Source organism: Oryctolagus cuniculus, chromosome 3 (genome assembly GCF_964237555.1).
Source record: "Oryctolagus cuniculus chromosome 3, mOryCun1.1, whole genome shotgun sequence".
Taxonomy (NCBI): Eukaryota; Metazoa; Chordata; class Mammalia; order Lagomorpha; family Leporidae; genus Oryctolagus; species Oryctolagus cuniculus.
Window position 1 is genome coordinate 120,405,073 of NC_091434.1, and position 24,385 is coordinate 120,429,457.

Consider the following 24,385-nt stretch of genomic DNA (forward strand, 5'->3'; position numbering starts at 1 on the left):
ATAAGAGTGCACTTCCCAGAGGAGAAGGACAAACCTGCTCTGTAGTTAAGCACAGTAAGACAGATACACTTGACCCCATGAACCCAGAGCAGGGCACTGTTGAAATTTTTATTCGTATTGAAACTCTAAAAAGTAGAAGAAAGAAGGAAACCATTGAGTGTTTGCTGTTGACCCTATGTATATTGATCCTTACCTGGAATATGGTCCCAGTCCCCCACCTGCCTGTTCTAGGAACCTGGGTTCCTACTGTTACTGGGGTCTTTATGATGTGGGCAGGAACTAGGGCCAGCAGCCTTGCTTGTTGGTGCCCTTCCAGGTGCTTGTGGCTCTGGTCTTCACTGAGTTGTTGGGGCCAAAGTGCTAGGAGAGTTCTGTGTGACTCTGTTTCTTCCCCCAGGTTTGAGGATGGAGCTGTGCAGTCACATCATTGGGGTTCCACAGCTGGTGCTGCAGGCCTTGCGCCTCCAACCAGGACTTTCTTCTTAATGCTCTCGACATTTAGCTAAACTCGACTACGTCCCGGCCCAGCAGGTCCCAGCGCCGTTAGTCTCCAACTAACTCTGTGGGTTGGTCTTAAAGCAAATCCTGTTTTGTGGACTGCCTGGCAATTTTTTAGCTAACTGTAATGATAAAAAGGGAGTATTAATCTATTCTGAATCATATCTAGTTGAATGCATGTTTAAACAAACACACACAAAAACAAAGCTTGCTCAATCTACCTGCAGTGACTGATGCAAAACCATCATATGCAAAATCCAAAGGAATGGAAACGTATTTTACAACTTGTATCACTAATGCACTGTTGTAACGTATGCAGAGTCTTAAAGTTTTAAGTGTTCAAGTGAATTTCTTCATAGAGCATCTGAAATACCTTAGATGATTCTTCAACCTTTTGGGGTTGATGCGGGCTGCCAGTTAGGGGCGTGGACTTTAAGTTTTCAGCAACTGTTTGGCACTGGCTGTACTTGTGGGAAGGGGTTGCAGGGAGAGGGAAAGAGAAGGGAGGCCGCAGTTGATTGGGTGCAGCCAGTTTTGGGGCATCCCTTTCTTTCCATCTGGGCTTGGTGCAGTCAGTGGGACAGGGACATGCTTCAGATAGGCGTGAAAGAGTAGAGCGATGTGGCCAGTACAGTTAGGGGTGAGGGGGTGGTTTATGTATCAGCAAAACAATTTCCTCTGCTATCTAAATTTTCATTACAGGTCTCTTAGAGAGAAGGATGGTGTTTTCTATATCTGTATTGGAAAAGTCCTGAGTAGAACTAATTTTCCTGGGATGGAAGATAGGTGGAAGAGAAACAGCCAGGCTTGGAGGGGGTATTGTTCTCTGCTTTATTTAGCATAGAAAATCATTCCATTTTTTTTTTTTTCTGAGAAGTGTTTGAGTCAACTGAAAATAACATAGACATTGCTGTTTTTTCCCCACAAAGAAGGGCAAAGATTTCAGCTGTCTGTAATGAAGAAAGTTGTATATTTAAGAATGATTAAAAGGGAACAAAACTTTATTTTAAATTCCTCATGTTTCTTTCTTGTAGAGAGGCAGGGCCGTGGCTGTGTCTGGAAATGTTGAAACCTGTAGCTTCTTCTGAGATGGGCCGCCCGATGGTCACTTGTCCTTAGACTGGCTGGAGAGGGCGCCTGGCGATGGGGCAAGGGAGATGGGAGGGCTGGTGTCTGTCTGTGAGCCTCTTCCACTGTCTGTCTGTACAGCTGAAGGCACTCAGTGCAAGGCAAGTATGGACAGCAGAAAGGGCCAGGCATTGCCAGATGCTTTTCCCTGCTGGCTTGTATTATGGCAAGGGTTTTGAGCTTAAGGTCTGAATATTGTACATAAGGACTGAAGAGGGTTTTTTTGTTTTGTTTTGTTTTGTTTTGTTTTGTTTTGTTTTTGGCCTGAATATGCCCAGTTGGTATGGATAGGAGTGGGTGTTTGTTCTCAGTTAAGGGTCGGGGGTAGGGAATGTGAGGACTTGTTTCCTTTAAAGGGTCTGTCAGGTGGGGTGTACATCCTTTCCCAACCCTCTTGTTGTGAGTGCTGGGCCTCAGGTGGGTGCGGGTTTTGTGCTTCTGTGTCTGGCAGCCAGGTTGGGCTCTGATGCAGGGGTCGAGGTCCCCCGCTAGCATTCAGCCCTTTGGGTGGGTGGGATGCTGACCACTGAGCCTTCAGTAACCTTATTTTTTATAGTAAGTACTCTTCATAATTTTCTTTTCCACATTTTGTTTTATAAGGAGTTTAGGAATATTTTTGCATGGATCATTGTAAACAGAAGATTGCTTATTTCTAATGTCTGTTAACATAGAATGTTTACTGATGAGTACTTTAAAATTGTTTCATGAGCACTTAACCCGTGTGTGTGTGTGCGTGTGAGAGTGTGTGCGTGTATATGTGTATGTGTGGAAGACGTTTACCCCATGCACAGTTTGTCCATTTCTTTGAGTCTATGTTGGTGATTCCGTCTGTATAGTGGATGGTTTGCAATATCCATAGATTCTTAAGGGTTCCAAGGCTCAACTGACTAACAGTTTTCCCAGTTGAGTGACAGTAGACAGGAGAAAATATTTACAGTCTTAGTGTATGCTTTTAAAAAGCCCCACACAACAACCATGGAAGCTCATGCACACGTACACTCAACTACCTGTTGGACGTTGGTGTGAGAAGTTACAGGAGGTCACTTGGGCCGTATCTTGAGACTTGCTGAGATTCGGCTTACCCAGGGTGAGTGTGTCCACCAGCACTGATTAAAAGGGCCGTTTCAAGGAAGAGCAGAGTAGATTGTACCACCCTCCTCCCACCCCCATTTAAATTGGCTTCATAAATATTTTCTACCTATAATGCTTTTTCCCCTCTTGTGAAATAGAATCGGGACAGTATCAGTTTTGCGTTACACAGTATATACATGGAAACCTTGAACCAGAGTCAGCTAATCAAATATGATGGTGTAAGGTGGGTCCTGTATTATCAAGGGAGAATCTGGACTTCAGAGCAGTACCAAACTGCCACAGTTTGTAGTTTCATTAGTGTTGAGTCCCAGTAAGATTTATTAAGGAATACAACCTCAGTCAAAATCCCGTTATATAGCTGTATCATTTTGCATTCCAAGCATACTATAGGAACTTTTGCTTTTGTGTGACATCCCTAATTTGAGACTTTCAGAAGCTGAGACAGGCAGGCAAAGGCCCTAGTTGCCGAGAACATGAACACCTCTATGACTGAACAGAGCTTATTCTCTCTCTCCTGAGGCCCAGGAGGTGTGTTCCTTGTCTGCGGAGCTGCTGCTCCTCAGTGCTTCTAGAGAGCCTGTTTGGAACCAGGCTGGAAGCCAAGCGGTCAGTGTGTAGCAGCTGGCCCCTGGAGGTTGCTGCCTATGAGATTCAAGGCCACTGCAGGACCAGGGCCAGCTTTGGTGACAGACACAGAAGTACTGCCAGACTCTTTCTTGTCTCTTACGAGTGTGATTATTGGGCCTGCTAGTTGCTCTCTGTGAAACTGTGCTATGCAAATGTGGTATTTACAGGAGCCTGCAGGTCCCTTCCCCAGCTGGGCACCCAGTGCCTTGCTCCATCTGGCTGCGATGAAGGTCTGGGAAGTCATGTGCATGTGTCTCTTGAGGGATGTGTCCACAAGAAGAGGAGAGCAGTTTGGAATGCCCTCATGTGGGGCAGTGTGTTGTGCCCACATCAGATGTTGTGTGAGTGTGCCCAGGAGCTGGTGGTGAAAGGCTGGCACATACTGGCTGTGCCAATATCGGGGCTGCTTTACAAAGGGAGTTCAGGCTTCTCACTGGTCTTTGTTGAACATGTGAACACAGTGTTACTATGAACAGTTGGGCCATCTTCTCCTTGCCCCGCAGCTGATAGATGGCCGTTATTGCCAGCCGGCACTGCCCAGACGGAACAGGAACTCCAGGGCGTGCACTGGCCGGTGGGCAGCAGTGTCTGGTCCTTCTCTCTGGTGCTTCCTGAGGGTTCTGTAAAGAGCAGTGTGGTTGGCCTGGGAGGGGAGGGTGGAGCTTGGCTGTCCTCTAGCCCGTCTTCTGCTGGTGTGTGTTTTCTCTGAGCCGCTTATTTACCCCCGTCTGAGCTGTCTGAAGGGTGCAGGTTTTCCAGTGCACTGCAGCTGAGGTAGGGGTGTGATCATTTCCGGTAGAAAATGGGAAGTTGATCTCGCATGTGTCAGAGGGTTTGTCTCTGTTCCCCACTCCCCACTCATCTGAAGAACAGACACCCTGAGAGGATAACTGTACTTTGGTCCACAGGATAAATACAGTTCAGTCATTTGCGCCAGGGAGACAGAGGCCTGTCCTGCCCAGGCTTCGTGACAGGCCATTCCTCCCTCAGCAGGGCTGCCCCTGGTGCCTCATGCATAGGAGTAGGCTCCAGGACAGAGGAGTTGGGCCAGCCGATTAGTGTTCCTAGAAGTTGACTTGATGGCCACTGGGACGAAGGCCCCAAGGAGCCCTGTGGGGGTGTGACTGAATAGGAGTGGTTCCTTTTCTTTTTCTTTTTTTTAAATGACTTTTAAATACTGTTTTTTACACCGTTCTCTTGGTACTTTTTTTAAAGCTTCAGTCAGCATTGTCTTCCAGTGTTAAAGGCATCCCTCGCCTCTGCATTGAACTCCATGTCAGTACAAAGGAGTGGAACACCCATCCTGAGCCAGTTCCATTAGGTATAAAGTCAGACTCTTTTAATTTTTTATGCAATCTGATGAGTAGATGAGCTCAGATTTAAAATTCTTAAAAGCACGTTTATTGTAACAAGAATTGTTATGTATTAATACTGCAGTTTTCAATAAAGATTGACTTGTGTTGCATATTCTGGTTGTCCTGATTTTTCTCCATGGGTTTCCACTGACTGGGAGGTGGTGTAGCTTCTTTCAAGTTAGGAAGTTGCCAGGGATTGCCAGTGCTGGAGTGTGGCGGAGGAAGCAGCCTCAGGCTCCTCTTCTGGGCCTGTGGCTAGGGACCTCCTGGGAATAGAGATTCTTCCCTGTTTCCCTGAAGAGGATACTCAGGCTCGGAAGTACTGATGGTGTCCCCCAAACTTATATTTCCCATCCAGCTAAACACCTAAGGAGCAGACAGGGATGAAGCAGACTTGTAGGCCCAGGGCAGCTGTGTCCATCTGGATGGCACCTGACCCCACTCCTTGGTCTTCCATGGCCCATCCTCCCAGCTCCCCTGGCCCTCTCATCGTGAGCCCAGCACCTGATCCAGCCTCCGCCAGGGCCCTGAGAGGCTCACCCCACCTCTGGGAGCTGCTGCCTCCTTCCTCCTCTCAGGGAAAGGCCTGGGGGTAGAGATGGGGTGACCGGCGCAGGAAGGCTGGGTGTGTGGAAGGGAAAGCACACAGACACTGACAGAAGACAACGGCTGGCAGCCAGGTGACTTTTCACAAGTTTCTTTATGAAATTAAATGTGGTTTCTGGCTTGGAGAAAGAATAGTGCAAGAGTGACTGTCCATGCTGCTGAGTCCTGTGGGCTCCACTCCAGCACTCCAGGCCCGAGCTGCACCTCCTGCGCAGCAAGATACATGCGCCTGGGGGTCAGTCCTGGATGCTGGGCCACAGAATTCAGTTCTTATGGCTTCTCACGCTCACTAGGGTAAGGCAATCTTTCTGTGTCACTAACGACAATGATTTTTTTCTCCATTGTTAGAAAAACAAGACGACAAAATCCAAACAAGAAACAGGGCCCAGGTGGATCTGGAGCTAGCCCACAGCTACAGGTTGACCAGTCACAGACCTGGGCCAAAGGACACAGCTGACTGTATGGTTTTGTTCTTCCCACTACAGACGCACACATCACAAGTGAAGAGGGTGTCCAGCAGCCAGCGGTGCCTAAGGGGCTGGGAGGCCAAAGGGTGGCTCTGGGCTGGACATCTGGGCACAGAGTTCTTGGTTCCCGCCCTCTGAGGATGCAAGCTGCCTCTCGGGGATGGGGGCCCAAAACGAGAGTGGCACCAGGCCCAGCTTTGCAGGGAGCCAGAGGCCAGTGTTGATCTCTGCGGCCCAGAAGTGGCAAGAGGAGGGGATGATCAGACTTCCAAAGGAGGTCCAAAGCAGCCAGAACCTTCTGCGCGCTGGCCTGAGTGGTGGTTCTGAGCTCTGGTTCCAGGCTCTGGGGCGGTGGAGGATGGCAGGCGGGGGAGCCCAGGCTGCAGGAGGAGATTGCACGTGCGAGGGCCTGTGTCTTCCCCGCTGGTCTCTGTGCCAGGACAGTAGCACAGACCTGGTGCATCCTGGTGACTCCCTCACTCAGCCCTGCAGTTTGCACAATAGGCAGAGGGCCAGATGGAGTGGGCCTTGAAGAGGAAAAGCCGGGAGCCATGGATGAGCAGGTCCACAAAGTTCTGCCGGGTGAGCGCTGGTCACTTGCGGAAGGGAGCCAGCCGGCTAATGCTGTGCCAGAAGGTGGATGGCTTCCGCCTGGGCTCTGCCAGCACCAAGACCTGCTGCTGGGCCCGGCTGGCAGGCAGTGCCGGGTGTTTCTGGCGCATCAGGTAGCCAGGCCGTCCAATAGCTGGGCAAGGAGAGATGGGGGTGGGGTCAGCGTGGAGCAGCAGCCTCTGCTGTTGGAGGTGCAAGGATTCATCCTGAGATAACTGCCTCAGACCTCCCCCCTGCTCAGGGGAAGAGTTTTGCTACACAGGACTTGCTTTCCAAGGGGCTGATCACACGCAGAAGCCTGGGCTGTCCTGCAGCCTCTTGAATGATCTGGCCTGCAGTTGGGAGAGAGGGTGGCATGGCCAGGGAACCTGTCCAGAGCATGGTGGCTCTGTCAGCAGCCCTGGGCGGGGGTGGGGTCACAGGGGCCCAGAGCAAGAGCATCCACTGTATACCAGTCCAAGCTTCATCCCTGGTAGCCCATTGTCACTGACCTTTGGGAACAAACACCTGCAAAGGGCAGTGGCACCTCCGAGGCCCTGGGTGGCCTATGGGTATCTGGGGAGCTGGGACTACCAACCACCTACCTTTGGGCTTCCCTGTGGCCTGCTGCTTGCTAGCATTCAGCATGGCCTGCTTCCTCTGCAGCTCGGTGATGGAGAAGCCTGGGGAGGGGGGCACACAAATGAGACCCCTGCCCTGTCCACATTGCTCCTTGTGCTGTGTTTCTTGGTTTCAGGTGCAGTCTGCTGTGCACACCTGCACTTCCCACAGTGCCCGGGTTCCATTATGCCACAGGGGCTGTGTCCTGGCTATCTGGTGCCAGGCTCGCAGCAGGGACTGTTCCCCATCCTGCTCGCTCAGCCTGCCTTGGCGAACCCGGGCAGGGGAGATGCTGGGGGAGGGGTGGGGTGGGTCCATGACAGAGAACAAAGGTCCAGAGTCCTCCCTCTGCCTCCATCTCACCCCAACCTAATGTTCCTCCTCTGCTTGCCCAAAGCCTGGTATGGTTTCTTTCCATGGTGGGGGGGTCCTCCCCCAGACCAAGAACTGACCTGGTCCCTGTGGAGAGTAATGCTGGGGCCCAGAACAGGAAAGGAGGAGTGGGGGAGATGCTCACGGAGAGGGCAGAGGCGGCTTCTGGGGGCCAGTACCCACTTCCCCACTCCATGTTCTCCTAAGGCTTGTGTTGACTGCAGAGGGGCTTCCCCGGGTCCCAGCAATCAGAACACTTTGCGTGGAGGGTGTGTGCATGCTTGTGTCTGGAGTGAAGCCCACTGCACCCAAATCCAGCGGAGCCATGGCCTGGGGCTGAGTGCCGAGGAAGGGCCACTCCTGCCTGGGGCATGGTGAAGGCAGGGCCTGTGCTCACCACTGGGACCAAGCCTGGGTTCACAGTGTGAAGCCCTGGGGCTGCGCCGTGCTGCTTCACGGTTTCTAGGCAGTTCTGGCCAGCTGGCAGGGGCAAGACGGGTGAGTGAGCCCTAGATGCGGGGCAAGGGTCAGCAGGGTCTCGCACCTGTCTCATGGTCCAGCCGCACCTGCTCCCTCTCTCTAGCAAAGGCCTTGAGCCAGCGCTGCTTCTGCTCAGGCTTCCTGGCACATAGTAGGTGGCTGTCCCCTGAGGTGCCACAGCGCAGCCGAAAGGCGTACTTGATGCTCACGTGGAGGTCTCGGTCCTTCCCATCGTCCAGGTCTACCACCTCCAGGCTGTCCATGTCCAGCCGGCCCTTGTAGTATAGCACGTCCCGGCGCAGCAGGTCCTGCCAGATGGCACCTTGAGCCCTGGCCACTGCACCACTCCCCTGCCATATCCCAGGCCCGTCCCTGCCCGCTCTGCTCGGCCACCCACTCCACCTGCAGGCAATGAGCTCCCGAGGACAGAGTGGGCCTGCTGCGACCCACAGCTGTGCTGAGCCCTGAGTGGAGCAGCCTCCCTCCTTTGCAGCACACCTGCCGGCTGGCAGGAAGGTGGCCCACACCCCACAGCTGGAGGAGCGCCAGTGCACAAGGAGGGCTCTGTGCACAGAGGAGGCTGGGGCATAGCCACAAAACAGGGCCCCAGGCTTGAGGTGTGCAGCAAGACAAGAGGTGGCTTGAGCACAGAAGGCAGTGCTCTCAGCAGCACTGGGCCCCAGTCCCTAGGCTACCAGGGTCACCTGCAGAGCTCCGCCCCCAGGCCAGCCCAAAGGGCCTGCCTGCGGCTCCCAGGAAGGAGGAACTGCCTGTGCAGGAACGGGCAGGTGCCTTTCCTCTGGGTGGCTGCTCTCAGTCTCTGCTTCACCCCCTCCACCTGCTCCCTGCGGGGCCCATCCAGTCAGAGGGACCCTGGTACCTTCTTACAGTAGATGAGCTGGTGGTCAAAGAGAAAAAACATCCTCTGCTGGCTCTTGGCTTGAGGCTGCGTGACGCGAGTCAGCTCCCCTGAATAGATGAGTTCCGAGCTCCTGACCAAGAGATCTTCCCCCTGGGGGGTCCCAAGGACAGCTGTGAGCTTATTAGTGCACTTCCTGTCTCCTCACCAGGCCATGATGGGAGGGGTGCTCTTAAAGCCAAGGAAAGGACCCCTGGGGGCTGTGGGAGGGTCAGGGAGTGAGGGACAGGTGAGCAGGCAGCCCCTAAGCGCGGGACCGTGGCTAGTCCTTACGAAGTATGAAGTCAAGAAGAGAAAACATATCACAAAGGCTATGTTGATTAGAAGGTGAGATGATACTCTGCATATACTGCATGAAATAAGACATTACAAAAACTTGTCACCTTTTCATGTTTTCCCTAAGGCGGCTGCTGCAGAGCATAAATTCAGAGGTGACGCCCTGGAGGAAGAGTAGGCAGGCCTGGCTGCAGATCACCTCTGCAAACAGTATTTTTAGGAGGCTTTTTAAGCCAGCTCTGTGTATTCAGTACCCAAAATCCTGCCAGGTGGGCCTCCGAATTGTCGGAGTAAGCCCCGCCCACTTCCAGGTCCTCCTTAAAGATGTACAGCTCAGCTGGGAGCTGTTGGCGGCTGGCTGTCCGTCTGGGAGGACTGAGGCCATTGGCGGCCTTAGCCAGGCTGGGCCTTCCAACCCATTGCCCACATGGCTCAGCCCCACTGCAGGGATTCTAATGCAGTCCAGCAAGGGTGAGGCAGGCCCGGGATACTGTATTTTCGTGATGTTCTGTGGCTGACTGTGGTCGGGGATTCTGATGGCAGTGGTCCTGTGTGGGTGGGAGTCCATCAAGGAGCCCAGATTGGTGGGAGAGGGTCTGAGAGGCCCCTATGCCTCTGGGGGACAGGAATGGGCATCATGAGATCGGGCCTTGATGTTCCCTTAAAAGGCAGAAGAGTGGCAGATGTGAGAATGTGCAAGCAGAAAAATGGAACTGGGGCTGGCGCTGTGGCGCAATAGGTTAAAGCCCTGGCCTGAAGCGCCGGCATCCCATATGGGCACCTGCTCTAGTCCCGGCTGCTGCTCTTCCGATCCAGCTCTCTGCTGTGGCCTAGGAAAGTAGTAGAAGATGGCCCAAGTCCTTGGGCACCTGCACCTGTGTGGGAGACCTGGAAGAAGCTCCTGGCTCCGGATCGGCACAGCTCCGGCCATTGCAGCCATCTGGGGAGTGAACCAGTGGATGGAAGACCTCTCTGTCTCTACCTCTCTGTGTAACTCTGTGTTTCAAATAAATAAAATAAATCAAGAAAGAAAGAGAGAGAGAGAGAGAGGGAGGGAGGGAGGGAGGGAGGGAAGGAAGAAAAGGAAAAGGAAAAGGAAGGAAGAAAGGAAGGAAGGAAGGAAGAAAGGAAGGAAGGAAGAAAGAAAGAAAGAAATGGAACCAAGAGGCCGTGATGAGGGCAGTCCACTTTCCACGGCACTGTGTGTGGGACTTGAACCCATCTATTGGGAGTCCCAGGTGTCAGCTAAAACTCTGGGAGCCTATGCATCCCTTGAGGGCAGAGGAAGAGACTGACACTTCTGAGAAACACACTTGCTCTCTTTACGGCTCCTGAGCTGGCTGGGTGCTCATGGGGGAGCCTCAGCCTGCAGGAGGGGTGGCACCACAGCACCTCTGGGAGGCCTGGTTTTCCCACTACGCACTTCTGGCTCCCTGCTTCAGCTTCCAGGGGGCATGAGCAATTTCAAAGCCAGAGGCCATGGACCCCAGGGTGTTTCCTTGACCCTGGGGCCCTCACCTCCCAGTCTTCTATGGAGCTCTGCCACTGAGCAATCTTGTCAATGTTTTCGAGTCTCCGTTTCCGTTCGTTAATGAGCTGGGCCACGTTCTTCATGGCGTGCAAGGCAGCTTCGACATCCTTGAAATCCCTGGGGGCAGAACAGACATGGAAGGGTGCTGCAGGCTGGAGAGCAGAGGAGGTGCAGGAGAGGAGGAGAGGGCGTCTCCTCCAGGGAGCCCGCTACCCTGTACTGCAGCCCCCACGCATGGTGCTGCTGCCTTCTGGGGCCGTGCCCCTGAGCCTTGGCCTCACATGTCAAATGCACAGCCCCTCCTTCTCCATAAAAGCCAGGCACAGAGCCCGGCTTAATATCCTGTTGGCATCCTTGTCCCTGCACTGCATCGAGAGCTCATGAGAACAGAGCTTGCTTTGTTCTGTGCAGAGCAGGGCACTGGCTCAAGTAACTGCCCGGCTGGAGGTGCAAAGGGCCTCAGGCCGCCTACCTGTGCTGGGGGTGTGTGTATTTGAGTAGCTCAGCCAGCTGCAGAGGGTACTTGCAGATCTTCTGCACTGGGGTCAGCAGGAAGCCGTCCAGGGAAATGTCAATCATCTTTTGCAGCAGCCGGCAGGCCTCGAAGAAGTACACGTACTTGCTGAGCTTGGTGAGCCGGGAGAGCTCCACGCAGGCGTTGGGGTGGTTATTGCAATACTCTGAGTAGATCTGGAAGTCAGCTTGCTGGGGGGGTTAGAGGGGGAAGACGCAGCTGGTGGTGATGACAGCCAATGGCCACTCCCCCTGGCAACTGGACACGGGTCTGGGAGGGCCAAGAGCCTCTGCCTCACCCCCTGCCTCTGTCTACTCTCCTCCCTGGGAATCAGACCCAGGGATGGGAATGCCTCTGAGAAGGCGCACGCTGGCCGCTGTGGCCACCCAGCCTTTTCAGCAGGTACTGTGACTGCGCGTCAGTCATGTGGATGACATCAGTGCTGCTAATCAATCAGGAAGGGCTATCAGGGCCACACAGTGGGGGGAGGGGGTGTTGAGGGAGACAGGCATGCTTTGCTCAACCTCATGACTGCTGCAGGAGGTGAGCTAGGAGTCGTCCTATCTGGACTGGAGCCATCCAAAGCACTTTGGCTAAAGACCAAGTTGCACTGAGAGTGGAAGCAACCGAAGTCCCAGTTTGAGAAGCCCTAGAACCTGCCATGAGCAGCCAGCCCCCTGGGGTGCACACTCCATGAGTAGTTCAGCCCCCTCTTCCCTCCTCTGCTGTCCCAGGGTGATGCCCCAAAGCCCCCAGTCCCCAGGGACCCCTCCCCTGGTGTGGTTTCCCCGTACACAAGCAGGGCCACTCCTAACCCTGGGTTGCAAGGTGAGGGCAGCAGGTGAGGAGCACCTGGGACATTTGGAAGCTTCTGGAAAGACAGCAGCAGGTTGCCCTCTGGAAGTAGGCAGGGACAAGAGCCAGGTGCAAAGGGAGGTGACAATGCTGAGGGACGGGGGTAGGTGGGGAGAGGGCAGTGCCCCCCTCCCCCCAAGATGGAGACGGCGCACTCACGTGCTCCAGGAAGCAGGCGCCCAGCTCGCTGAGGTGTGGCCGCTCCCTATTGAACTTCTGCTCCAGAGCCTTCACGAACGCCTTCTGGCACCGGTAGATGTCCTCGATGTTGCCAAAGATGGTGCGCAGCTGCTCCTCGCTGAACATGTCGGCACGCTTGCGGCACTGTCTGATGTAGCCCTGGGGGCGGGGCGCCGTCAGCGCTCCCGCGGCGACCCCCGCCCCGCCCCACCCACCCGCGGGCCCCCGGCCCTCACCTCGCAGATGTCCCGCAGGTGCTTGATGTAGTCCCGCTCGGTGCTGAGGATCTCATTGATAACGTTGGTCCGCATCTGATCCTTGCTGCTCTGCGCCTCGGCCCCGCCGTCCTCGGCCCCACCGCTCCCAGCCTGTGGGGCCTCGTCGTCCGCAGGCTCGTCCTGGTTCACCCGCAGCTGCCGGTAACCGACCGACCGTCAGCGCCCCGCACCCTTCCCCGCGACAGCGCCCGCTACCCTGTACTGTGGCAGCCAGGAACGCCAGGGGCTCAGGGCTGGCAAGGGGGGCTTCCTATGACCCCATCACCCGTCCAAGGCACGCAGGGGACCGATCTGGAGATCACCCCGGCAGCCTCTTCTTACACCTCCTTGTGCTCAGCACTGCGCATGCCCTAGGAGTTCCTGCGCCAGTGCCCGTTCATACAGGGTCCTCCAGAGAATTGTGCCCCCAGGTGGATGGGTGTCCGCCTTGCTGGGGTGCACCTCTGAACTGGAACTTGGGGCACCAGGGGGACTGTTGGGGGGGGCAGCTATCTGGAGCAGGAGGAGCACCTGAATGCAGGATCTGGGGCCTCTGCTCTGCCCCCAGCAGCAATCCCAGCACAGCTGCGAAGGGAAAGTCCACACCCACCCCCTGGGAGCCCAGTGCTGTTGCAGGCTTTGATTTCTAAGCAGAGCAGGTGGCTGTCTGTGGGAGCCATACCCGCACGAAGCTGGCCGGAAACCAGCCCTCGCCGTCGGCGACACGGCCCCACCACCACTCCCTGTTGGTGGCATCCATCACTTCGATGACGTCCCCAGCTTTGAAGCCCAGTTCCTGGTCGTCCATGGTGACATGGTCCCAGAGCGCTTCGGCACAGACCACACTGCCATCGCTGATGAGCTGTGGAGACAGCCATGGGCGGGTGGGTTGGGGGGCTGGGCTGCTGGGGCTTCACTGGATGTGCAGCCCTGGGAAGAGAGACTCCTGTCTTCAGAGGAGCTGATGGAGGCTCTCTCCTGGCAGGGCCAGGCCCTGGCCATGTCTAGGCTGTCATGGCTCAGTGACCCAATCATGGGATCGGAATGGCCATCTGTGGCATAAATCCCTCCCTGCTCAGCCATGCTGTCCTCACCCCACTAGGGGGCTGGGGACGAGGCTACTGTCTCTCGGCCTCCAGTCGCTCCATCTTCCCCCACTTTCTGTGCTCTGCTGGTGGTACCAGGGCTGTGGCTGTGCCAGCTGCTGTCTGTCAGGCCCTTCTAAAGCAACATTCAAGGAGCGATAAGAGCCTTGCTCTCTCCTCTGAGCTTACTGTGGGCTGGCAGTGCCTGGGAGGCCACCCAGCCTTCAATAATGCCCCTGTACCTTGGCCTGCCAGCGCACCCGTGGATCTGGTTTGCTGTGTGATTTTGAGCCTTTGCAGAACCAGCCTCTTGGCACTCCTGCCCGTGCTCCGCCTCCCCACCAGATACCAGCAGCAGCTGAGCAGCACCCCTGTTGAGAGCTCTGGGTCCCAAGCCCTAGGACTCTAAGCACCAATGAGTGCCGCCTCTTCCGGTTATTGCCTAGCTTTAGAAGTAGGTCCGTCCTGCAGCTGCTCCCTCTGTGACAGGTGCTTCAGGAATGATCTTGGGCACGTTGTCACCAGGTCTAACCATTTCATTCCTAGTTGGCAGCTCTTTCCATTCCCTTCTCCCTGCGAGCTTCCCGTCTCTCAAGTGTCTGTGCACAGATGACACCCGGGATGCATGCTCCCTTGTCCCACCCACGCAACCCTGGCGCTCGGAGCTCCATTGCCAGCAGGGCTCTATCTCCATCCATGAGTGCTGAATGGCTCCAAGGGTGTAGGGCAGAAGAGGAGGGGTGGGCTGGGGAAGTGTGGTCCATGCTTCTCCTTACTGGGCCCACGTGTCAACAAAGGCTCTCACAACCACTGGCCTGGCCAAGGCATCAAGAACGAATTGGAGCACTACCAAACGCCCCTCCACCCAACTGTCCGCCACCCCACAGTGGCCATCCCTAGGCATCACTGGGTGCTCCCGGGGCAGTGCTCCTGCAAGTCCTCCTGTCGTTACAGGGACCAAAAGGGGCCACACCATGCAGCTGGGACTGCCTGTCCCTCCCCTTGAGTTCCAGCCATCGTCTTTGAGGCCTCTGGGGCCAAGGAGTCCACTGTGAGGATGGGACCCTTTCCTCCAGGGGAGGGCCTTGCAAGGCAGATGAAGGAAACAGCCACTGGCTCTTACCCCTTCTTGGAGATGAATGTGTCTCCATACCTGAGAAATCAGGAATCCCCCCCCCACACACAATGTGCGGCGGCTCTTCAGGGGCTACAGACATGGCCAAGGCACACACAGGGGACAATGGCACTCTTTCCCAGCTATAGTTTCTGGGTAAGGCCTGGCCTCCAGGATCACAATGTGCTAGCTGCCACACAGACAGAATTCAACAGGCGGACAGAGCAAGACTGCATGCGAGGAGCCGGCCTGCTGCGCTTGGGTCCCAGCATACCCCGGGCCAGCAGGGTCTGGGTCAAGACCTTAAAGAGTGCGGCTGAAAGGGAAAAGGAGGCAGACACCCGTAGTGCTGTGGGGGAGCCAAGGTGCAGGTAGGGTGCACACGTGCCTCTTGTGGGGTCTGAGGCTACAGGCCAGGAGAAAGTAACCCAGACTCTGAACACAGCTCAGCTTCCTACCAGCTCCTGTCCCAGGAGGTAGCTGCACCAAGTGAGCTGTCTCCCTCCCACTGTCCCCAGTTTGGCTCACATGAGCCCTGGCCACAGGCCACCCGTGTGCCTCCCCTTCCTCTATTCTGCTGGTCCTTGCCGACAGGTGTGGCTGCTTCCCACCTCGCTGTCGAGGAAGGTCTGTCTCCAGGTGAGGGGCAAAGAGGCAGGACTTCACAGAGAGACCAAGGCTCCGGGCACCATGAGGGCCCAGCGCCAGTCACCTGGAAGCCCTGGGGTGGGGGTGGGGGTGAGGGGCAGGGCAGGAAGGTGTTGGTCACCTTTGTTGCTTCCTCATCCCAGCACCAGGTGCAGCACCTGGAGGCATCAGACACACACAGGGCTGAGCAGGTTCTCCCCCAGGAAGTAACCATGGCTGCCCTGCCCTAGACGGTAAAGCCCCCGTGTGGACTCCCAAACATAAGACATTCGGACAAGCTATGGCGGTGACATCAAGAGTTTCTGTGGTGTCACTGAGCCCAAAAGAGGCTCCAGGGGATCAGCAACCCGCTTCATGGAACCGTGGGGACCTGCTCCACCTCCAGGGCAGCAGGGCTGGTTTCCAGACAGAGGCCCTTCCTGCTGGTCTGTCTGCCTGTGCTGCCGCTGCACCTGCAGCCCCTACACTCAAGCTGAGCAGGGGGCCGTGAGGATTGCAGGCTGGCTCTCCTGTGGCAGAGGGGAGCAGAGGCTGGCTCTGAGGCACAGGGATATTTATGGGGGCCCCTGGGGACCGTCTCACTAGAGGGGCGGTTCAAGGCTAAGACAAGCCGCGGGCAGGGGTTAGAATCACTCCCTGTGCCTCAGAGGTTCTGACAAGCCCCAGAGAGAGCAGCCCTGCCAGGCTCCACTGTAAACCGCCCCCGCCCCCCATACACACACCCGGGGCGACCCACCGCAGCCCTTCCCACCCTGCCCATCTCATCTAGTCTCCCACATGCAGAGTGGGTGGCCACTTCCAGGGATAGCATGCCAGTGCTGGGGTGGTGGGGATGGGTGGCGCAGGGTAACCGCTGCTCAGGGCCGACTCTGCCGGTTGGGAGACTGACACTTATGCTGGGCCTAAAATGGGAAAAGCACCTGCAGATAACGCGTGCAGGGGTGCCCGGCACCATTCACAGATCAGGCTCAACGCCTATCAAGTGCATGTCCAGTTCCACTCACCCCGGCGGTCACATGCGCACCGTTCCCAAGCGACCACGGCCAGCCGCGGCCACAGCTGTATCCGAATCCCCAGCCACCCACGGAGACGCGCCATTTTAGCCGTCCCCCCTACCCGCGGCGCGGAGAACAGACCCCTAAGGACCCCGTGGCACAAGTCACCACGCTTCTTGGGCACCCGCAAAAAGGCACACACACACCCGAAGTCGGGCTCCTGCAGGGAGCACGTGGGGTCGGGGCACGGAGGCCGCGGTGACAGCGGCAGGAGTGCAGCCCACGCCACTCACCCTGCCCGGCGCTCTTCCCCAGGCGCCCTGGCCGGCCGCTCAGCGGAAGGCCAGCAGGAAAATCAGCACGACGTTGATGAGGACGAGAAAGACCAGCACGGCGGAGACCACCACGCGCTGGGCGCCGGGGGGCAGATTGCAGCGCAGTAGCGCACGCAGGGCGCTCCCGGGCGCCGCGGGGCCGCGCCGGCGCTGCGGGGCCCTAGCCATGGCGCCGGGCCTCCGCGCTCGCTGCGTGCGGCCCCGAGATCCCGGCACGCAGGGCCGGAGCCGGCGGCCCGCAGCGCCCGCGGAGTGGGCGGAGCCGCCCGCGCTCGCCGGCCTGGACTCCTCCCGCACAGCCGGCGCCGCGTGCGCCGCGTCTCCTAGGCCGGGAGCCTTGGCAACCGCGCGGAGTGCGCGGGCGGGGACAACGCGCTCCCAAGGCTCGCAGGGGCCGCAGCGGCTCCGGCGGGCGCAAAGACCCCTTGGGAGGGGTCGAGGGAACCTTAGTGCCGGCACAGCGGGACTGGGTCTGGGTTGGCCCAGCGCCCAGATGGCCACGGGACGCTTGGGGATGCCCGGAGGGAGACCTCACACACGCAGGCAGGCCGGGGCCAAGACACCTGGCACCGGCGCTTAGGGGAGGGCTGGCCGAGGAACTCTGCTTTCAACAAGGGCTGCCCCCGGGGTCCAGCTCACGGAGGAGTAGACGCACTGCAGGTTCTGGGCTCTGTCCTCAAGACGCACAGACACACAGGGCTAGGGCGGCCGGCATTGGAACCCGGGTCAGACAGACTCACTCGGAGCGCTCCGCCCCCTCCCTGAGCTGGGTCACATTTTCTGCCTTTGGGGAAGCTGCTGACTTCTTTAACGGCTTTTGAAAAAACCTTTGTCAGGCACCCAGCGGTTCCACTGCCTCCACCAGACAGTGCCTGCAGGTTTCAAAGCTGCCACTCTGTCACTCTGTCCCCGACGGGGAGCTCAGGCAACGCGCCCCTCTGAGAGATGCGCAGAATGCAGCTGACAGAGCTCAGCACACAGCTCGGGCGTGGGCAGATATTTCTGAGTGACAAGCTCAGGGCTCTAACACCGGGTGCAGGGAGGGAGGGAGGGGCGCCCAGGGAGTGTGCACAGACTGGCTGTTCACATGTGGGTTCAGAGTTCCCTATGTTTCAGCACCAAGTGCATCTGAGTACAGGTGATGCACATGTTAATGTCACCATCCTCTGAAGAAGCCACAGAGTAGGACGAATGCCAGGCGTGTACCTGCATGTGAGCATTCACATGGAACATGTGTGTGCAGGTATGTGGAGGGTTACCCTTGCATGTGTGCATCCACATGTGTGCACCTGTATGTGTAGAGGCAGTACCTGCATGTATGTTTACACATGTGGGCTCCTGTGTGGATGCATGTAAGTACTGCATGCATACACATGTGTGTACACATGTGGGCTCCTGTGTGTGCAGGCAAGGGTGAGGTGTATGTCCAGAAAGCTGTCTGCCTCCTTCCATTGAAGGTTTCAGCCTGGGCCCATCTGTTTGGAGTGGTGCCCCTGCAGGGTTCTTCAGGAAACCGAGGGCTCCACGTTTGCTCCCCCAAGCTCTCAGAAGAGTTGTGGAGGCCCCAAAGGCATCTGAAAGTTCCCTGGTACCAGCACATCTCAGCTCCTCTGGTAAGACTGTGTGATGATGGGGCCAGCGCTGTGACACAGCAGGTTAAAGCCCTGGCCTGCAGTGCCGGCATTCCACATGGGCGCCGGTTCTAGTCCCGGCTGCTCCACTTCCGACCCAGCTCTTTGCTATGGCCAGGGAAAGCAGTGGAAGATGGCCCAAGTCCTTGGGCCCCTGCACCCACATGGGAGACTAGGAAGAAGCTCTTGACTCCTGGCTTCAGATTGGCTCAGCTCTGGCCGTTGCAGTCATTTGGGGAGTGAACCAGCGGATGGAAGACCTGTCTCTCTCTCTGGCTCTACTTCTCTCTGTAACTCTGTCTTTCAAATAAATAAAAGAAATCATTAAAAAGAAAAAAAATACTATGATGTGCCCTCTAGTGGGGTGTCACTTGGCATCAGTGATCTAGGTTGATGGTTCTTTGTGCACCTATGATTCCAGAGCCACCAGCCACTGGGGGAGAGGGGGAAGGCTCAGAGGCCACAGCTCCTCAGACTCCTGGGTGCAGAGCACCTGGGAGCCCTGTGGCCTGCACAATGCTGAGTGCTATGAGGTCCACGGCACCCTGCTCTGCTGCTGCACCAGGCCCATGAGATACACTGTAGTCCTTTAGCCACGGCCCAGCCTGGGCAAGGCCTGAGTCCCACACAACATCAGGGCAGCCTAGGAAGGACTGGATGTGGCACCGGCCCTTCCCGCTGCCCAGGGACCCAGCTTGTCTATCCCAGGGAGCTGAGCAGGTGGCAACAGCTTTTATGTATGTGTTATCTATGACCAAAAATACAACAAAGGGCCTAGGTGCTCATGGGTTTCAGTCTGGATGGCTGCATCCTTGCCTCCCAGGAGCTCCTGAAAGACACAGAGCCCTGGAGCCAGAGAGTCAGACTCACTCCGCAGACAGGCAGCTGAGAGCTGGCCTCTTGTCCTGCAGCATCCTCTAAATGGTCCGTGACGAAGTGCCAGAGGGGAGGCGTGAGGAGCCTGCCTTTTGTCCTAGGGCACCGGCTCGGGTAGTCCTGCTTCTGCTGCTGTGCGGGCCTGGAGGGTCGACCAGCACTCCCTTTTATGCTTGAGGCCAGCTTGGATGACAAGTTCTACAGCTCACTGCTCACATCTGCCCTTCTGCCTCCTCATGTGGGCTTCGTCTCGTCTCTGCAAGACACTCCAGAAGCCACGGACAGCCCTCCTCTCTGTGTCCTGGAGCAGGGAGATGGGTCAGCTGCATACACAGGCACACACAAGGCACACCTGGCACCTCAAGGCCCTCAGGGAGGTGTGGGGAGAGGAGAGAGCCACGTGCAGCTCCAGCTGGGGCCTGACCCACAGGGGACAGGCTGCTGTCCGTGGTGGTGAGGTGGGCAGCAGGAGACCTTGTCCCCTGCCTGCACTCATCACCACAGGCACCAGCAGCAAGGCCAGTGTGGGGGCTGGGGGTTGGGCCATCACGCATAGGGAAAGTCTTCCAGAGACACAGGGTCAGAGACACCTCTTCAGAAATAGGTTCTGCACCCAGCATGGCCTGAGGCCTGATTGTAGGGATGGTGGTGGCACAGGCGACTGGAGAAGGCATTAGAGGGGATAAGGACAGAAGAAGAAGGGAACATTCTGCACTTGTTGATTTATCTTGCCAGGTCTGGGCAACCACAAGGGGCCAGGCACACGTCTGTGCAGGAAAACAGAAAACACAAGACCTTGTGTCTCCTTCTCATCCTCCAAGCACACACAGAAAAACACAGGTGCCCCCCCCCCCAACTCTTCCTCCTGCACAGCCAGCTGCCTGTGTGTCTTTGGTACAGCTGTCTCCCAGGGTTGCTAGCACATGGTAGGTGCTCAGTTACATGTGTGGCGCATGCATGTATCATACCCATCACCCTCTCACGCACCATGTGCACACACGTACACAAACGTGTGTGTGTGTAAAACTCACTGCTCAGGCGCCCAGGATACCAACTGCCTCTCTGGCCCCTGCATCTACTGCTCTCCAAGTCAGAGGGTTTGGATCCCCTTCTGCTGAGCCGATCAAGAAGTGGCTGCCCCTTCTGAAGTCAACAGGTACAAGAACCCTGCCAATTTTGGACAGTGCGCTTGTGTATTCTAAGAAAATATAAGTGCATATGTGGCTCTGGAGCAAGCCAAAGAGTAAGTTGTGAATGCAGACTTTTCTCTGCCATCTGTTGCTTTGATAACCTCCAGCTACAAAACCCAGGTGAACCTCCAGCCTAGCTTCTGCCCTAGCTCCTGGGAGAGATAGCAAGTGCCCGAGGGGTGGGAAGGCCAGGGTACAGTGGCCTGTCATTGGACAATCACGTCTCACAGTTTTCCCCCAGAGTGTCTGATAAGGTTGAGTGTACTGAGTGCCTCCAGCCCGTCCTAATAGTTGCTACCTTTCCTGAGTCCCCCGTGCAAGCCGGGAGCAGTGAAGACCCAGCAGCCCTGCTCAGGTGCCACGTCCACCGCACGATGACAATCACTGCCCGGCCACACGTCCTCCATCACACCCAGGGCCCGGCGGCCGCAGCACTTGGCCTCTCTCTGGGCAGTGCCTCTTGGCCTGCTTGCATCCTGACTTGGAAGTGAAGGGGAGGCTGAGGGTGGATGCCGCCCACTGCACAGCCTACTGTGGCTGCTGGAGACAGGCTCTCTCAGCCCTGCTTGCTGTCCCCTTTGAGATGTGGCAGGTCCTCCCTCCTGGGGACACAGATGAGGGCAGTGCTCTTCCTGTCCAGGGTCCAGGGAGGACCAAGAGTTCTGGAAAATACTGAGCACATGAAGACCTCCCCAGGGACCTCCAATAGCAAGATGCACCTTCGAACCACACAGGGAGCACTCCCTGAGAGGCCTAGACAGATGCTGACACAGTTCGTCGTCAGCTGCCGTACCTGTTTCCCCGTGGACGTGCCCCGGTGCCAGGGCCTCCACCAGTCCTGACTCTTGGCTTGCTCTCCTTGGCTGAGCCCTCTTAGAATGACAAACTGCTCAAGAATCCACCTCCCCACCCCATCTCCAGGCCCGAAAAGGCACCTCCTCACCAGCAGTAAGCTGTGGCTGCCCACAATTTCACCATGAGGCAGGAGAGAGAGCATCTGTCATATGCAGACAATGCAACTCTAGGAACGCAACAGCTAAGGCCAGGCAAGTAACCCCTACCTCCTTGCAGTCCCTGTCATCCTGATCACTGGGAGCTCAGGGGGAACTCAGCAGCCTCACAGTTTGTTTCACAGCCCAGCAACCAGGCCACGCTTAGACCGTCACCTGCTCTGCACACCACACCACCACTGTCGTCAGCCCCAACATCCTAGACCCCCTGTCTCCCAGGATGGAGGAGGAAGCCTGGGTCTGCCAGAAGAAGCCCAGCCATTCGCTGTGAGTTCTGCCTATGATAACCTGATTCCAGGACATCTTCCGTCCAAAATAGAAGGGTACTTCAAGGAGTTCGTGGGAAATATGAAATTCAAAGATAAACTCAGTTAAGATGCCGGTGAAGATCCATGTGTCCAACACTGAGCGCCTCGATCTCATACCTGGCTCTGGCTCCTGACTCTGCCTTCACACCAGGAGGACTCTGGGAGGCAACAGTGATGGCTCAGATACTTGGGTTCCTGCCTGCCACCCATGTGGGAGACCTGATTGCGTTCTTAGCTGCTTCGGTCTCCAACTGTTGTGAGTAAAGTTTAGGGAGCCGGCCTCTCTCTCTCTCTCTCTTTATCTCTCTCTCTCTCGTAAATAAAATCAAAATTTTAAAAAGTTAGCATTGGGGTGGTGCTGTGGTGTAGTGGATAGGGTCGCCACCTGCAGTGTCAGCATTCCATATGGGCACCAGTTCCAGTCCCGGCTGCTCTACTTCCGATCCAGCTCTCTGCTACGGCCTAGGAAATCAGTGGAGGATGGCCCGGGCCTTCAGGCCCCTGCATCCACATGGGAGACCCGGAAGAAGCTCCTGGCTCCTGGCTTCGGATCAGCACAGCTCCAGCTGTTGCGGCCAACTGGGGAGTAAACCAGCGGATGGAAGACCTCTCTCTTTTAGCCTCTCCTTCTCTCTCTGTGTAACTTTGACTTTCAAGTAAAATCAATAAATCTTAAAAAAAAAAAAGTTGGCATCATTTTTAGAAAAGAATTATTTGTTTAAAAGGCAGAATTACAGAGAGAGAGAGAGAGAGAGACAGAGACAGAGACAGAGATAGAGAGACAGAGAAATCTTCCATCCACTGGTTCACTCCCCAAATGGCCTCAACAGCTGGGGCTGGGTGAGGCCAAAGCCAGGAGCATGGAACTCTATCCAGGTCTCCCACATGGGTGCAAGGACTCATCTTCCACTGCTTTCGCAGGTGCCATCAGCAGGAAGTTGGAATCACAGCAGCTGGCACTCAAACCTGTGCTCCCGGTATGATAACCTCTCAGGCTGTGGCTTCCTGTATTGTGCAACAATGCTAGCCACTGTGTCTGCTTTTCCTTTTTTTTTTTTTTTTAATATAAGTGTATTTTGGTGCAAAACACGTTTGAAGCCCATGCACACCTTTTCATAATATGCATTTCCATGAACTTTTTGAAGAGCCCCTCCTGTGTACTGTAGCTCATGAGAGGCACTTAACAGTTTCATTTGTTGAAAAGACTTATTTGCACTGTATTCGCTATGCAACAAGGGTTTTCCCTGAAGCATTATTTAATGACTGTTGTAGGTCATTATGCAGAGCGGACTGGCTGGCCCTGGGCTCCACCGCTGTGCTGTGCGGATGAGGAGGACCCCTGTTCCGCTCTGGTTTCTGAGAAGTTCCCAAGCATGCATTCACTAAAGGCCGATTTTTTTTTTTTTTTTTTTTTTTTGGCAATCGATCCCCTCTGGAGGAAAGTGTCCGAGTGTGGCAAGTGTGGCAAGATCTGCGTTGTTAGGCTCCGGTTTTCATGGAGCAGAAAGGACTGGGGGGTATGGGGTGGGGGTTGGCGCTTGTTCTGCATGTTTGGTTAAACTCTCTCTTGTGTCCACCCATTCAAGAAAGGAGTGCAAGAGCCCAGGATTGGAGACAGCAGGAGAGAAGCCCGAAAGCCCCACGCTTCTCTCTCCTTGGAGAAAGTGAAAGGAGAAGCTGGGATGGGACTCCAGTTCTATCCAGATGGGGTTTGCTCCTTCCTCCGCTCTGAAGGAACAGCAAAAAATGGTAACTGGCATATGGTTGTCATAGCAACTGCACACTTCTGAGCTCTTGGTGTCCGTGGGAGAAAATTGGTTTCACTGGCTTTGTCCCCCAGTCTGCCCGGGCTACTTGTTGGAGTGCTGGAAACCCCGCCCCCACCCTTCCCCCTCCCCGCGCACCACGCAGTCTTCTCCAGCCAGGCCGGCTTTGCTGAAGGGGGCGGGGGTATGCCGGTGAGCCTGCGGGGACAGTGTGCCTGCTCCGCCCATTACCCGCGGACTCCATGAGGGCACAGGGGACCCCACCGTTTGGACAGACTCTGCTCGGGACACCACCGGCTGCAGCTGCGCTGTGGGCCCGGTGGCACCGCTGCCGTCTGTTCTGGAACACAGCTGTGCACATCTGGCCGGCAACAGTGCAACAGGAGCCCCCCTGACCATCAGGCCTGCGGTCAAGTCCCGCCCTGGTTCTCTCCTCCACCCGCTCAGCTGTGACCCTACCTCATTGATGGCCAGCTGCTCACCGCCCCCTCCAGGGTGGCTGTAGTGGTGGCTGGAACCGTGCAGGTCCTCATACAGGTCCTCCTCGCTCCCCGCCTCATCAGCGCGGACAACTGTGTCCAGGACTCCATCGGGCATGGCTGAAAGAGAGACAGCAGCTGGCAGGGGAGGGCAGAGGCGCAGCAGGCAGAACAAAGTCTCAGAGCCGACTCCCCCTCCCCTTCCCGTGAGAGGCTCCTGCTGCCTGCGGGAATGTGGCAAGAATGCACCTGCTGGCTCACACGACCCCGCCAGTCACCCGCCACGGAGCCCAGAACGACCAGAAGATCCCAAAACACAAAGATGAGCTGCAGCTCCAGGCTCAGGATCTGTTCCCAGGGCCTTCAGTACAAACTATTTTCCAGTGTGTTAGCTGTTGGACAGGCCCTTAAAGAAAATGCTAGAGGGTCGGCACTGTGGCGTAGTGGGTAAAGCCGCCGCCTGCAGTGCCGGCATCCCATGTCGGCGCCGGTTCAAGTCCCGGCTGTTCCACTTCCTATCCCGATCTCTGCTATGGCCTGGGAAAGCAGTGGAAGGTCCTGGTCCCTAGAATGCTGCTT

At 56.4% G+C, this 24,385-nt stretch overlaps 2 protein-coding genes and 1 long non-coding RNA gene across 6 annotated transcripts in view; 2 read left to right on the forward strand and 1 right to left on the reverse strand.

Annotated features, from left to right (window-relative positions):
- Positions 1-4,810, forward strand: part of FAM168B (family with sequence similarity 168 member B) — a 64,100-nt gene extending 59,290 nt beyond the window's left edge. For both annotated transcript variants that reach the window (XM_017342782.3, XM_070071040.1), the window contains exon 7: positions 398-4,810. The gene's annotated coding sequence lies outside the window, so the exon portion shown is untranslated. The remainder of the gene's footprint in view (positions 1-397) is intronic.
- Positions 4,811-5,381: 571 nt separating this feature from the next.
- Positions 5,382-24,385, reverse strand: part of ARHGEF4 (Rho guanine nucleotide exchange factor 4) — a 214,391-nt gene continuing 195,387 nt past the window's right edge. For 2 of the 3 annotated variants that reach the window (XM_051848762.2, XM_051848763.2), the window contains 10 exons: positions 23,787-23,926; positions 13,052-13,231; positions 12,349-12,525; positions 12,092-12,271; positions 11,036-11,268; positions 10,551-10,680; positions 8,718-8,849; positions 7,902-8,145; positions 6,970-7,047; positions 5,382-6,518 (listed from right to left, as the gene is read on the reverse strand). In XM_051848762.2, the coding sequence (XP_051704722.2) occupies positions 6,367-6,518; positions 6,970-7,047; positions 7,902-8,145; positions 8,718-8,849; positions 10,551-10,680; positions 11,036-11,268; positions 12,092-12,271; positions 12,349-12,525; positions 13,052-13,231; positions 23,787-23,926 (1,646 nt within the window). In that variant the 3' untranslated portion in view covers positions 5,382-6,366. Of the gene's footprint in view, positions 6,519-6,969; positions 7,048-7,901; positions 8,146-8,717; positions 8,850-10,550; positions 10,681-11,035; positions 11,269-12,091; positions 12,272-12,348; positions 12,526-13,051; positions 13,232-16,504; positions 16,645-23,786; positions 23,927-24,385 lie in introns of those variants that run through there. The other variant, XM_051848764.2, reaches the window with a different exon arrangement.
- Positions 16,852-21,886, forward strand: LOC138849013 (uncharacterized). The gene is made up of 2 exons (XR_011387331.1): positions 16,852-17,789; positions 18,004-21,886. It is a non-coding gene; the product is annotated as an uncharacterized lncRNA (long non-coding RNA).